Genomic DNA, 16,116 nt, shown 5'->3' on the forward strand with positions numbered 1-16,116 from the left:
GCAGTCATTGAAAAGGAATGTTTAGCCATAAAGTGGGCCGTGGACGCACTCAGGTACTATTTGTTAGGAAGCCAGTTTGAGTTAATAACTGACCATGCTCCCCTGAAGTGGATGGCCCAAAAGAAGGAGATTAATAGATGTGTGAACCGGTGGTTTTTGGCTCTACAGGATTACTCCTTCACTGTAAAACACAGGTCAGGTGTTGAGATGGGGAATGTAGATGTCCTGTCCCGTGTTTACTCCTGTTGGGCCACCTGTAGGTGGACGGCCATGTTTTGGTAGGTTTGCAGTTGTGCCATACTCAATCCATCATCCGAAAATGGAAAGAACAGTGCTCTGTGAGATGTTCAAAGCTTGGGATATTTTTTTATAACCTAACTCTGCTTTAAACTTCTCTACAACTTTATCCCTGACCTGTCTGGTGTGTTCCTTGGCCTTCATGAAGTTGTTTGTTCACTAAGGTTCTCTAACAGACCTCTGAGGGCTTCACAAAACAGCTGTATTTATACTGAGATTAAATTACACACAGGTGGACTCTATTTACTAATTAGGTGACTTCTGAAGGTAATTGGTTCCACTATATATATCAGGGGTCTCAGAGTAAAGGGGAGCTGAATACAAATGTACGCCACACTTTTCACATATTTAGTTGTAAAACATTTGGAAAACCATTTATCATTTTCCTTCCACTTCACAATTACGGTATGTGCCACTTTGTGTTGGTCTATCACATAAAATCCCAATAAAATACATTTAAGTTTTTGGTTGTAACATGACAAAATGTGGAAAATTTCAAGGGGTATGAATACTTTTTCAAGGCAATGTATGTATGTCCATCCTTAGTCTTTTGATTTATCCATATTTATTTTCTATTTATATACTGCAGATCCACAATTCCAGTGATCCAGGTCACACTTTTGATTTGTATCTCCTTGTTGCCCTGCATGGTCTCAGCTATGGAAAGTACTCTTTAAAGATTGCAAATGAAGAATCCAGTCAGGGGACAGTCACTGTGGGTAGATCAGTGCACTTTGACAGACAGCCGCCAACTGACCAACATAACGCTGAAAAGACAAAGATTGCAGTTATGAATGACTGCAACACCCTCTGGATCAACAAAAGCACAAACTTACTAGACAGTATAACAGACAGGTAAGATGTCTCAGTTTAGATAAAGCATGGTATGATAAATGCCCAGTATTGGGACCCTGTTTTAGCAATCTTCACTTTGCTGCTCCACCCAGAGCCTTGAGCAGGAAGAAGAGGGCACTTTTGGAAGAAAATAGTGTGGCTTTGGGGAAAGTAGCACAGTGGAGATCACTAGAATGGGGACCAAGCTAAGTATTAGGCTGGCCATACGCTGTATTTTTCCTACAAAAAATTGTAATACGTTTGATAATGTCTACAAAAAAATATTTAAAAATGTCAGCTCACCTTTTTAAGATGCTCTGTTCTGGACCCTTTAGCAAGGAACAATCCTGTATAGTTCCCTTTGTTTATGAAGGGCCTGGGCAGCTGTGTTAGTCATAATTACTCTGTCCGTGTCTCCATTATGAATTGTAACTAGGTTTTAACACTGTCTGTCCTCACTATGAGTTTAGGGGCTGGGCTTCTTGCATTGTATGCTAATGAGGGCAGCTTTGGGACAGGCTCACTTTAACCACCTCAATACAGGGCACTTACACCCCCTTCCTGCCCAGGCCATTTTTCAGCTTTCAGCGCTGTCACACTTTGAATGACAATTGCGCGGTCATGCTACACTGTAACTATGTGAAATTGTTATCAATTTCTTCACACAAATAGAGCTTTTTCTTAGTTTCACAAAAAGGTTTTTCTTAGTTTCTGTCGGTTAATTTTGTAAATAAGTAATTTTTCTACTTCACCGATGGCCGCTGATGAGGCGGCACTTATGGCCGCTGATGAGGCGGCACTGATGGCTGCTGATTAGGTGGCACTGATGAGGAGGCACGAATATGCCTCACTGATGAGCACTGATGGGTGGCACTGGTGGGCAGAGATAGGCAGCACTGGTGGGCACAGATAGGTGGCACTGTTGTGCACTGATGGGCATTAACCACTTAACCGCTTGCCGCCCGCCGGCTGCCATATGAGGGCTAGGCTCTTGTTCTGGGCGGGCGTCATATGACGTCCCTCTATTTAAACAGGACATGCGCGCGATTGTGTGCGCGCTGCCCTGTACCTTCGGTGACGGCGAGACACTGCTCGTCACCGACGCTGGTAAATAGCCATTGGCCGGCAGCTGTTTACCACGTGATCGGCTGTGATCCTTTCACAGCCGATCACTAAATGTAAACACAGAGCGGTAACGAGATGTTACCGGGTTCTCCTCCTCACACACCGATCGTGTGTGAGAAGGAGATTGCGGTAACATTTTGTTACTGCTTACAGTGTACACCAACACACACTGATTGCCCTCACCCCCCCCAATAAAGAGGACCTGTCACCAGCCATCAAAGTACCTGTCACAGTTCATCTGAGTACCTGTCACACACAGTCCATTCGAGGGCCTGTCACAGTTCATCCAAATACCTGTCATAGTCCATCCGAGTACCTGTCACAGTTCATCTGAGTACCCGAGTACCTGTCACAGTTCATCTGAGTACCTGTCACAGTCCATATAAGTACCTGAGTACCTGTCACAGTCCATATGAGTACCTGTCACAGTCCATATGAGTACCTGAGTACCTGTGTACCTGTCACAGTCCATCTGTGTACGTGATGAAGTCATGGTCGATCACAGATGGTACCGCCCCACTTTGCACGGCCCACATGCGCGCAAGCGCGTTGGTGGCGGCGTGTTCCTGGGAACACTGCTCGTCACCGACGCTGGTAAACAGCCATTGGCCAGCAGCTGTTTACCACATGATCGGCTGTGATCCTTTCACAGCCGATCACTAAATGTAAACACAGAGCGGTAACGAGATGTTACCGGGTTCTCCTCCTCACACACCGATCGTGTGTAAGAAGGAATTTGCGGTGACATCTTGTTACCGCTTACAGTGTACACCGACACACACTGATTGCCCCCCCCAATAAAGAGGACCTGTCACCAGCCATCAAAGTACCTGTCACAGTTCATCTGAGTACCTGTCACACACAGTCCATTCGAGTACCTGTCACAGTCCATCCGAGTACCTGTCACAGTTCATCTGAGTATCTGTCACAGCCCATCTGAGTACCCGAGTATCTGTCACAGTTCATCTGAGTACCTGTCACAGCTCATATGAGTACCTAGTAGCTGAGTACCTGTCACCGCCCATCAGAGTACCCGAGTACCTGTCACCAGCCCATCAGAGTCCGAGAGTACCTATCTGTAGCCCATCAGAGTAGCTGTCACCAGGCCATCAGAGTACCCGAGTACCTGTCACCAGGCCATCAAAATACCCAAGTACCTGTCACCAGGCCATCAGAGTACCCGAGTACCTGTCTACAGCTCATCAAGTTACCCGAGTACCTGTCTGCAGCCCATCAGAGTACCCGAGTACCTATCTGCAGCCCATGCCTCATAGAATATACGTTGGCGTGTTTGCTTTCCAAAATGGGGTCATTTTGTGGGTAATTCCACTGTCCTGGTGCTCAAGGACCTTCAAAAGTGTGATAGGTAGGAATGAAATGAGATGTGTAATTTATGCTTCTAGAACGCCTGAAGGTACTACTTCAATGTTGGGCCTCTGTACAGGGCCGATCCCAGGCGGGTGCTCAGGGTGCAGTGAACCCGGGCGCCAGAGAGGTGGGGCGCTGAAGCGCCAGAGTGCTCCCTTCTCTCCTCCTCCTCCTTTGTGTCCCAGCGGCTCTCTTCGCCAGTGTTCTGACAAGAGAGGCGCTGCTGTGTTTCCTGCTCAAGCCCCTCCCCCTCCCTCCTGTCAGAGAAGGAGAGCAGCCTTTCTTGGCAGAACAACGGTGATGAGATTGGAGGCGGAGCGGCTGGTCTCTGTGTGGAGAGAGACCAGCCGCGCAGTGACATTGGGGGGGGGCGGGCAGTCCGTGCGTGACATGTTCTCTTCCTCCTCCTCCTCTCTGTGTCTCTCACTCCTGCCTGGCCTGCTGTGAACTGTTCTGTTCTCCACCCAGGCGGTGCGGCTGCACACAGTTCACTCCTCTCCAGCTGCTGTTCGGGTCTTTTTATGTACCCTAATGGAGGGGGGGTCTGTACTAATGGAGGAGGGGGTCTGTTCTGGGGGGTCTGTACCAATGGAGGTGGGGGGTCTGTACCAATGGAGATGGGGGGTCTGTACCAATGGAGATGGGGGGTCTGTACTAATGGAGGAGAGGGTCTGTCCTGGGGGGTCTGTATTAATGGAGGAGGGGGGTCTGTCCAGGGGGGTCGGTACCAATGGAGGAGGGGGGTCTGTACTAATAGAGGAGGGGGGTCTGTCCTGGGGGGGGTCTGTACTAATGGAGGAGGGGGGGTCTGTCCTGGGGGGGTCTGTATTAATGGAGGAGGGGGGGTCTGTCTTGGGGGGTCTGTACTTATGGAGGGGGGGTCTGTACTAATGGAGGAGGGGGGTCTGTCCTGGGGGGTCTGTACTAATGGAGGGGGGGGGTCTGTCCTCGGGGGTCTGTACTAATGGAGGGGGGGGTCTGTACTACTGGAGGAGGGGGATCTGTCCTGGGGGGTCTGTACTAATGGAGCAGGGGGATCTGTCCTGGGGGATCTGTCCTGGGGGGTCTGTACTAATGGAGGAGGGGGGTCTGTACTAATGGAGGAGTGGGGTTTGTCCTGGGGGGTCTGTACTAATTGAGGGGGGTCTGTACTAATGGAGGGGGGTTTTCCTGGGGGGGTCTGTACTAATGGAGGGGGGTGGTGTCCTGGGGGGGTCTATACTGATGGAGGGGAGTCTGTACTGAGGAAGGTCTGTACTGAGGGAGGGGTTTATACTTAGTGTGGGTTCTGCACTGACGGAGGGGGGGTCTATACTTAGTGGAGGGTGGTCTTTACTGAGGGGCGACTATAGTTGGTGGAAGGGGGGGGTGACCCCAACCCTAGTGACGCCAATGCAGCTGCGGGCTCTTCTTTCCCCCCTCCCTCTTCCTACCTCCCTCTCCCTCCCTCTCCTCCTCGCACTGCTGTACTAGTGAGTGGCGCTTGCCAGCACAGCTGCCCACTATGTTTCTTACCCCGCCTTCATATCAGCCAGGGAAGAAGTAGAATAGAAAAAGTAGCAGAGAAGAGGATTGTGGGACATGTAGTCCCAAGGACTGGCAGCTCCACTGTAACACGGAAACTGCAGCCCACACAGCATGCTCAGCTGAATGGGAGAGAGAGAGAGAGCCAGGAGCCCGGGAAAGCTTTCAGGGAAGAACACCCAGGACTCCAGAAGGGGAGGACAGTGCTGAGAGAACATCATCATAGAGAGAACGCCAGTGCCCTGCGCCACCAGAGGGAAAGCCACACAGCCTAGCACCATCCCTGGCGGAGAAAGGAATGGAGTCATTGCAGGAATACAGATCTGGGTGCTACCCAGCGGAGTCGCCACAGGCAATTCAGCGTGAGCTGACTCCTGATCAGAGGAACTGTTGCTGTATCACTGGGTCAGGTGAGAGGGCCAATCGGCCATTATCTACTAATGTCCATAAGAACTGCAGTCTGACCATCTCCTGGACCATGTTTGCAGTCTCTGACCATCTCCTGTACCATGTCTGCAGTCTCTGACCGTCTCCTGTAGTATGTCTGCAGTCTCTGGCCGTCTCCTGTAGTATGTCTGCAGTCTCTGGCCGTCTCCTGTAGTATGTCTGCAGTCTCTGACCGTCTCCTGTAGTATGTCTGCAGTCTCTGACCGTCTCCTGTAGTATGTCTGCAGTCTCTGACCGTCTCCTGTAGTATGTCTGCAGTCTCTGACCTTCTCTTGTATCATAACTACAGTCTCTGACTGTCTCCTGTATTACTGTATGTCTGGGGGCTCTTTCTAACAGACTCTCTAACAGAAGCCCTCTCTGTGTGCATCAGAGAGACTCCCCTCCAGGTCTCATTAGTGTACGCTCTTCCTGCATTTTCTTTATTGTTAAAAGATCATGGGAGGATCCCAGGGTAACGAAGACTTCTTAGGGGAGCATCTCTGTGTTTGAATTGTTGCCATAAAACATTTGTAAAGGGGAAGAGTTGGTAAGATGCCCATGCCCATGTGGGGACACCAGAAATATTTCTGCACCCAGGCGTCTGTGACCCTAGGATCAGCCCTGCCTCTGTATGTGGTCAGGCTATGTAAAAGTCTCACACATGTGGTATCGCCATACTCGGGAAGAGTAGCAGAATGTATTTTGAGGTTTAATTTGTGGTATGCATATGCTACTATTTCTCTGTGAGAAATAACCTTATAATATAACAATTGTAAAAAACAAAATCTTCATTTTGCAAAGAAGTGTGGGAAAAAATGACAACTTAAAAAAACTCACCATGCTACTTACTTAATACATTGGAATGTCTACTTTCCAAAAAGGGGCCATTTGGGGGGTATTTTTACTTTCCTGACTTGTTAGTGTCTCAAGAAATGAGATACACCTGATGTACTGAAGGCCTGATCAGATGTGATCAATTTTCAGTGATTGGCACCATAGTTTGTAGACTATAACTTTCACAAAGACCAAATAATATACACTAATTTGGGTTATTTTTACCAAAGCTATGTACTGTAGCAGTATAAATTTTGGCCAAAATTTATGAAGAAAAATTACTAATTAGCAAAATTATATGACAGAAACAAAGAAAAAGCCATTTTTTTTTCACAAAATGTACGGTCTTTTTTTATTTATAGCACAAAAAAATTAAAAAACCCACTAGTGATTAAATACCACCAAAAAAAAACTCTATTTGTGTTAAAAAAAGGACGCAAATTTCATATGGGTACAGTGTTGCATGACTGAGTAATTGTCATTCAAATTGTGAGAGCGCTGAAAGCTGAAAATTGGTCTGGGCAGGAAGGGGGTGTAAGTGCACTGTATTAAGGTGGTTAAGGACCGAGCCTCTTTTTCAGATGTGTTGTTTACAAGTTAAAAACAGTTTTTTTTGCTAGAAAATTACTTAGAGCCCCCAAACTATATACCTTTTTTTTTTTCTAACACCCTAGAGAATAAAATGGAGGTCGTTGCAATACTTTCTGTCACACCGTATTTGCGCAGCGGTCTTACAAGCACACTTTTTTTGAGCAAATACACTTTTTTGAATTAAAAAATAAGACAACAGTAAAGTTAGCCCAATTATTTATTTTTTTTATATTGTGAAAGATAATGTTACGCCATAGTCAGTAGTCAGGCAGGCAGGGGGTGGGAGCTGAAGAAGCAAGTTGCAGGGTGCAGGAGCTGGGCGGAGAAGCTTAATGCAGGGGGCGGGGTACAAACTGAACATCATTGGTTGCTAGAATGCCAGCAGTCCTAGCAACCAATGACTGCTGAGCAGTAAGGATCCAGCACTGCAGACTGGCGGGCTTACGGTTATGACAAGAGTGCCGCTTGGTCTGGGTCCAGTCTGGAGTCTGCCATTTTGTGATCACTGATCTAAAAGGTAAAAAATATTTAAAAAATAGCATGCTGGGTGAATGGGAACATACTGTTTATATTAAGGTTTTCTGAAATTTGACTGCAAAAGTAGAAATATGCCTTGAAGAACATTTATATAAAGTGTATAGTTGTGTCTTAAAGTGGAACTAAACCCATCGATTTAACCCTTTCACTGCCAGGTCCATACGCCGAACGGACCTAAAAAGTGCCCGCAGGTGGCCAAGTCCGTACGCCGTACAGACCTCATTTCTTCCTCTCCTATAAGCTTATGGTCATTTCAATGAAAGTTATTGTTTAGCAGACTCTGCTGAACAATTCTGTAACTCTGATCGGCGGATTACAACCCGCTGATCAGAGTTATTAACCTCTAATGTGACAACCACCCCACCCCCCACCCATGCCGCTGATTCCCTGTCCCCTGCCTCTCCACCCCTGCCCTAACTTTCATCTTAAACTGCCCCCCACTCTCCTTTCCTATCCCCATTTACCCCCCCAACACTGATTACCCTCCCGCTCTCAGCAGCTACCATCATTAGCCGGCATCCCTCCTCTTTCACTCCCGCTGGCTTCAGGTGCTGCATGGAGCTTGGGGGGATCCAGATGTGTCCCCCCTGCCAGTCAAATAGCCCCCCCAGCTGCCCCCGCACCATTGATCCGTGACTGCTCCGGCATCTCTCGTTCCCTTCAACTGCCTGCAGCTTCTCCCTGCAGTTCTGCCCACACTCACCCCTCCACGGTGACGGTCAAACCTCCACGGCTTCCTCTGCTTCTCCTCCCGGCCTACCTGATCTGTCCTGATTGGCCAGGAGGAGAAGCCGGAAGACAATAGCGAATGTTCATTTGCTATTGTCACAAGTGGGTGGATTCGGGGTGCAATGCTCTGCGCCCCGAGCCCAACCTTTTTTAAGGCAATTGGAGCCTCAGGCTCTAGTCATGTGGCTTGGGGGAAAAAAAGCTCATACAAACAGATGAGTCCAGCACCCTGCAGGGGGGCGGCGCCCCTAATGGACCAACCGCTCCTGGTAAGACCCATTTCTCTTGGTGCGGACTCTGTCAAGCAGATCTGCCTGCTCATCGGGAGATCTGTCTGCTGATCCCCGCTGAGCAGGTGGATGACAGGTCCGCATCCACTCGGCGGATGCAGAGTGGACACAGCCCGCTGTTCTCTATGGGGCGGTTGGATGTCCATTTTTAGCGGACTGGACTGGATTGGATGCAGGCGAGTGTAAATGGACACATGTCCATTTACATCAGCCTCTCCATAAAGAACAATGGTGGTCCGATAGGGCCCCCCTGAAAAACGGACAGGCAGACCCGATCGGCCTGCTTGTGTAAAAGGGGCCTAAGGCCTTGTTCACAAGGGGCATAGACAGTGTACCTTTAAAGGGATGTACGGGTGTTACGTGCCTCTCTTTTGCAGGCAGTCCCATTGATGTCATTTGGGATGTAGCAACCGCACGAACATCACTGTTGCTCCAAATTTTACATCCATGTAGGTCCACATGCATGTCCCTGAGCTCACAATGTCTCCATTTGGGGTCATGTACCCACACCCACACGGATGTCAGATTGGGAACAGCAGCTATGCCTGTGCAGCCGTTGCATCCCAATTGACATAAATGGGACTGCCTGTACGGGGATGCACAGAACACCTGTGCATCCCTGTGCCAGTAAACATGGCCCTCTATGGCATACACATTAGTATGCCACATGTGAATGATGCTTTAGTAGTAATTTAGCAGGAATTTTGTAAGTTAAGTTGTGTTTATGTGCAATATTAATGATTTTAGTGTATTTTTAGTGAAAATAGCGATCTGATGAACATTTGCGCGATTATTCCGGGGCCCAGAAAATCATTAGCACTTTCTTGTATTCTACAGGTCATGTGCTTTCAGAAAATGTCTAGTTTGAGGGGTCTTTTCAAATTCTGAAAGCTGTAAGTGAAAGATGGTAACCTCCGGATTTTTAGAGTAAATTGTTCTTATTTCGTTTTGCGTGCCTTCAGTTTTCACCATTTCACAAAAAGGTGCAATTTAAAACGTACAAATATTTGTTATTTATTAACTCCATACAGTTTTAACTTTTATATTTGCTAGGAATTTAGCAGGAGTTTTGTAGATTTTGCCATGTATGAATCCACTAATAATGATTTTAGTGTATTTTTAGCGAAAATATTGTTTTCATAAACATTGGTGCAAATACCGTGGGGCCTAAAAAATCAGTAGCCCCTTCTTTTTATTCCAGAGGTCAAATGCTTTCAGAAAAATATATGGTTCGGGGGTCTTTTACAAACTCTGAAAGCTGCAAGTGAAAAATGAAAACCTCCCAGATTTTTTGAGAAATTTTTGGGTATGTTCGATTTTCACTATTCTGGAAAAAGGCGCAATTTAAAATTTACAAATATTTGTTATTTATTAACTCAACACAGGGTAAGCTTTTATATTTAGCAGAAATTTTGTAAAATTGTTTTTTATCTGCTAATAATGATTTTAGTGAATTTTTAGCGACAATATTGTTTTGATAAACATTTGTGCAAATACCGCAGGGCCTAAGAAATCAGTAGCACCTTCTTGTTATTCTAGAGGTCATATGCTTTCAGAAAATATATGGTTTGGGGGTCTTTCAGAAATTCTGAAAGCTGTAAGGGAAAAATTAAAACCTTCAGATTTTTTGAGAAATTTGGATATTTACACTTTTGGGTCTGTTCAATTTTCACCATTTCACAGAAAGACACAATGTAAAAGTTACAAATATTTGTTATTTATTAACTCAATACAGGTTAAGCTTTAATATTTAGTAAGAATTTTGTGAAATTTGCTGTGTGTTTATCTGCTAATCATGATTTTTGTGGATTTTTAGCAAAAATATTGTTTTGATAAACATTTGTGCAAATATTGTGGGATCTAAAAAAATCAGTAGCACCTTCTTTTTATTCTACTGGTTATGTGCTTTCAGAATATATATGGTTTGGGGGTATTTTACAAACTCTGAAAGCTATAAGTGAAAAATAAAAAAGCAAAGGAAAAATTGCAAAAGTGGTCTGGCCACCTGAGTGGAAAAATGGAGCAGCAAAAGGGTTAACGGTTTCGAAAAACAGTTACAGTTTCAACCAAACTATCAAACCATTAAATGGCTGGTGTCATAACTGATCACATGTGCACCACCTTGGCATTTGCATATCAAACAGATGCTGCTAAGGTGGGACCTACCTTAGTTTAGCTGTAAAGCATTTAACATGACTTATACATTTGTCTGTGCTGAAGAACATTGGTCAGCCAGATAACCTGTTAGTAAACCACAACACTTCATTACTTTCAGGGGCCTCGTTTATGAATGTATGGTATGTCGGTAAATGGATCTGCAAATTATGACTCAAACAGTAAAAGCGGTTTTGTATTTTTTTTTCTTTTTCCAGAGAAAGCTGCACTTTTTCTTTGTAATCGCTGCTCATTTTTCATTTTTTTCATCAGCAAGGGGTAGAACAAGGGGTAGAACAAATGAATAATAATTCTAAAAAATGCCAATCTGTGACAAGTATAAAAGTGAAAAAAGTACAAAATTCTAAAATGAGCCAGAAAAGGGGCTAAAAAGTGGTGAGAGTGGTCATTAAAGCCCACCTGGAAAAAAGAAATAAATATTCAGTCAGTGGTCCTACATTTCTATTCTCCTGTTTTAGCCATTGCATGGTGTACTTTAATACTGTGCTTCAATACAGCAAATTGATCACGTGGCCCCTGGTCAGACGTGTCCCCTCACGTTCTCAATAGAAATCTGTGTGCAAAGTCAGAGGCTCTAATGGGCTACAAAAAGGGTGGGCTCGGGGCGCAGAGCACCCACCCAGTTGTGTCATGATAGCGAATGAATATTCACTATTGTCACACTGATTCTCCTCCCGGCCAATCCGAAAGCGGGTCTTGAGACCCATTTCTTGATTGGCCGAAAGGAGAAGTGATCCTATTGGCCTAGGAGGAGACGCACGGCTGCGGCAAGGAGACGCAGGACAAGCTGCCGCCTGGAGGGAAGCGTGCCATAGATGGGTTAGGTGCGCAGCTGACCGATGGACCCACGGTGGGTTTGGGTGCAGGTGACCCGACTGGGGGTGGGGTGGGGTGGGGTGGCTGTGGGTGCATTGTTTGCCGCACCCCCCACCACTGTATTTGAGCTGAGCTGAGCTGGCACTAGAATTAACGAAGAGGAAGAATATGAAAGCTTGTATAAATGACAGGGAATGGAGAAAACGGAAATGTAAAGTTCTAAAGCTGACTGCATACTAGTAGATTTTAAAAACAAATATTTGTAGGAGCATTCTCAGCACATTCAAAGGCTTGACGAATGTCATTTGAAAGTAGTTCAAAATTTTGTTTCCTGCTCCTTTAAAGCATGTTATATGACACAGTGCTTGTCCTGTGTCATTTGGCCCCCTGTAACACCTAAAAAACCTGCCAGTTTCTCCCCACCCATCTGTAAACTGACCACGGTGTATCATTTTTTATATATTACTATATGCTCTTACAGGCAGACAAAACATTTTTGAGAGGAGCTTTCGAGCAGAAAGTATGCCTAAGTGTACAAAAACACGTGAAAAAGCTCAAACGCACAAAAAAGTTGGAAAAATTAGATGAAGAAGAGGGTTTTTGAAAGAAACTTGATAAAAAGTGCAAAAGAGCACAAAAAAAGAACAAGCTTCTTCAAGCTGAAATAAAAGCTCAAATGCCTGTAAAAGCAGCTTTAGAATGTACACAGAGTTGCACAGGCAAGTATCAAGTTCCGTGAGGACTGCACTCCTGCGCATGCACAGGAGTGACATAATTCCACACCAACCAATGAAGATGGCTTCTTCCTGACAACCTGAAGGAGCCAGGTAGAAGATGCTGGCACTGAAGCAGGACCTCAGGTTGCTGAAGGAGAGGTAAGTATTATGGACTTCAGCTCTGCTTTAACCACTTCAGCCCCGGTAGGTTTCACCCCCTTCCTGACCAGAGCATTTTTTGTGATACGGCACTGCGTTATTTTAACTGAAAATTGCGTGGTCGTGCGACGTTATTCCCAAACAAAATCTATGTGCTTTTTTTCCCCACAAATAGAGCTTTCTTTTGGTGGTATTTGATCACCTCTGCTATAGAACATATCCATTAAAAAAGTTTTTAAAGAATCAAATTTCTTTATCAATTTAGGCCAATATGTATTCTGCTACATGTTTTTGGTAAAAAACAAAATTGCGTCTACAAACTATGGGATAGATTTATGGACCTTTTTTATTTATTTATTTTTAATACTTTTTACTAGTAATGGCGGCGATCAGCGATTTTTACCAGGACTTCGACATTGTGACAAGAAAATCTGACACTAAGTGAGACTTTTTGGGGACCAATGACACCAATACAGTTATCAGTGCTAAAAAAAAACACTGTCACTGTATAAATGACATTGGCAGGGAAGGGGTTAAAATCAGGGGCGATCAAAGGGTTAAGTGTGCTCCTAGGGAGTGCTTTCTAACTGGGGGGTGGGGATGCTGTTACTAGAGGAAAACAGAAACATAAGATCTCCATTTTTCTCTCTGGCAGAATGGCAGTCTGCCTTGTTTACATAGGCAGACTGCCATTCTGCCTCTCTGCGAGCGAGCGTTGGGTTCCGGGCGGACATCACGTCCATTGGACCTGCTGATTGGCTCCTGCTGTGTCCAACCACAGCAGGAGCGGGTCGCCAGTGGCACGTGCACGCGTCCCAGACTTGGGAGAAGCGAACAACGTACAGGAACATGGTTCGAGCAGCCGGGCCGCCCTGCCGCAGTATATGTACGGTGAGCGGTCCGGAAGCAGTTAATGGTTCTGGTGCTTTCCATTAGTAGGGTTATAACCTATTGCTGTTTTGATGAGGGCATCTTCTGGTCTTAGTGTGTATAATATGTTGTGGGTGAAAGCCTACCAATGTGTTTACAAAAAAGCAATGATTGTGTTGAACATAATCCCCCCAAAAAAGAATGTTTTAAAATATCTGTCACTGTGTTACATTTGCAGAGAGAGGAATTACACAATGCAAATGACCCAAGAGTTTCTTGAGTACCATCCCAATGGAGACAGTGGTGCCGGACCTATATCTGATAACTACATGTTCACTCCAAATGGATCAGCTTTTCCAGTGTCAAAATCGGTAGGACTGGAAATTATCACAGGCAAACTGGTGACTGAAATCAGACAGTTTTTTTACAGGTAATATGGTAGACGTGTCAGATTAACATTTTTTTTTCACAATTGGCTAATTCTGTTTCAATAGCTAAAAGAGTTTGATTGTATTATATATATATACTGTATATATAAAATATGAAACCAGTGTTTTACACTGCACTTTACAAAGTACACAGTGGGGCAAATAATTATTTGACCCCCTGTCGATTTTGTAAGTTTGCCCACTTACAAAGAAATGAAGGGTCTATCATTTTTATTATAGGTGTATTTTAAATGATAGAGACAGAATATCAACCAAAAATCCAGAAAGAAACATGATACAAATGTTATAAATTGAGTTGCAGTTTAGTCAGTATAATAAGTATTTGTGATGTACAAATGCAATCTTCAGAAAATACATCTACTACGTCTCCTCTTTGAAATGAAAAGAATTTGACTAGTTGCCATGTACAACCCATATATAAGGTGCTGGTTCAAGATCTGTAGGGATTGGGCAGATATTCACAAAAATCAGTTGTCCTGCTGCCGATCTGCTAAAACTGTGTTGTCCTTTAGTTTGTTCCATTTATAAAAAAATAAAATTTTTATAAATTAAAAAAAAAATCAGAGCAGTTGATACAACTGGTCTACCTAAAAGTTATTTTAATATTGTTTTTGTTATGGAATATTATTATTTTATTATTATTATACAGGATTTATATAGCGCCAACAGTTTACGTAGCGCTTTACAACTTGAGGGTAGACAGTACAAATACAATACACTTTAATACAGTAGGAATCAGAGGGCCCTGCTCCTTAGAGCTTACAATCTAAGAGGGAAGGCTAAGAGATACAAGAGGTAATAACTGTGGGTGATGTGCTGATTGAGAAGATAAATGTACAGTTGTTAGGTGGGGGCCAGATAGGCTTCTCTGAAGAGATGAGTTTTCAGGGATCGTCTGAAAGTGGATAAAGTAGGAGAAAATCGGACAGATTGGGGTAGAGCATTCCACAGGATGGGGAGAGGCTCTGGAGAAGTCCTGAAGGCGAGCATGGGATGAGGTGACAAGGGAGTTTGAGAGCAGGAGGTCTTGGGAGGAGCAAAGAGAACGATTAGGTTGGTATTTTGTGACTAGGTTAGAGATGTAGCTGGGGGCCAGGTTGTGGATGGCTTTGTAAGTTATAGTTAGTATCTTGAATTTAATTCGGTGACTGAGTGGCAGCCAATGGAGGGATTGGCAGAGGGGTGTAGCAGACGCTGAGCGGTTTGTGAGGTGGATGAGCCTGGCAGCAGCGTTCATGATGGACTGAAGTGGGGAGAGCCTATTTAGAGGTAAACCCATGAGGAGGGAGTTGCAGTAGTCGAGGCGGGAGATGACCAGGGAGTGGATTAGAAGCTTTGTGGTGGTTGGTTAGGAAGGGGCGTATCTTGGAGATGTTGCGGAGGTTGAGGCGGCAAGTTTTGAATAGTGATAGAATGTGGGGTCAAAAGGTTAGTTCAGAGTCCAGGATTACACCTAGGACCTTGGCGTGGGGGGATGGGTTGATAGTTGAGCCGTTGATATTGACAGAGAAATCAGGGAAGTGGCACCTGAGGGAGGAAATATCATGAGCTCGGATTTGGATAGGGTGAGTTTGAGGAAGTGATGTGACATCCAGGCTGATATGTCTGCTAGAAAGTTGGTAATGTGTGAGGAGACAGATAGAGAGAGCTGGGGGGTGGAGAGATAGACTTGGGTGTCATCAGCGTAGAGATGATATTTAAAGCCGTGGGAGGCAATCAACTGACCCAAGGAGGTGGTGTAGATTGAGAAAAGGAGAGGTCCAAGAACAGAACATTGGGGGACCCCAACGGAGAAAGGAAGAGGAGAGGAGGAAGTAGAGTTGTAAGTGACACTGAAGGAGTGGTGGGATAGATAGAATGAGAACCAGCGAAGAGTACAGTCACGGAGACCAAAGGAGCAGAGTTTTTTGAGGAGGAGGGGGTGGTCCACTGTGTCAAAGGCAGCAGAGAGATCCAGGAGAAGTAGTACAGAATAGTGTCCACTGGTTTTAGCCATTAGTATTTGAGAGTTTAAGAAGAGCAGTTTCCGTGGAGTGTTGAGGGCGAAAACCGGACTGAAGGGGATCAAGAAGTTTATTCATGGTCAGATGGTAGCTTAGTCGGTTGTAGACCAGTCTTTCAAGAAGTTTGGAGGAGAAGGCGAGTAAGGAGATGGGACGTAAGTTGTTCAGATTGGTGGGGTCCAGTGAAGGCTTTTTAAGAATATATTGTGAAAGCTCAGAAAACTATTGAACTCAGCATGCTTATGGAATTTGTCTATGACTGCTTTGTGAGTTTAAAGTAAAGAATTTACAAAAAAGAAAAAAGGGGGCCTTTCCACTTCATAAATACCAGCATGGCCTACTAGAGGCTTCTGCGGTACCAGTGCTACTA

General features: G+C 45.0%; 1 protein-coding gene across 1 annotated transcript in view; it reads left to right on the forward strand.

Annotated features, from left to right (window-relative positions):
• MAN2B2 (mannosidase alpha class 2B member 2) overlaps positions 1–16,116 on the forward strand; it is a 106,052-nt gene that overhangs the window by 48,797 nt on the left and 41,139 nt on the right. Inside the window, exons 11-12 of the mRNA XM_073610441.1 lie at positions 887–1,152; positions 13,533–13,724. Of these exons, the coding sequence (XP_073466542.1) occupies positions 887–1,152; positions 13,533–13,724 (458 nt within the window). The remainder of the gene's footprint in view (positions 1–886; positions 1,153–13,532; positions 13,725–16,116) is intronic.

This window comes from Aquarana catesbeiana, linkage group LG01 (genome assembly GCF_042186555.1).
Source record: "Aquarana catesbeiana isolate 2022-GZ linkage group LG01, ASM4218655v1, whole genome shotgun sequence".
NCBI lineage: Eukaryota > Metazoa > Chordata > Amphibia > Anura > Ranidae > Aquarana > Aquarana catesbeiana.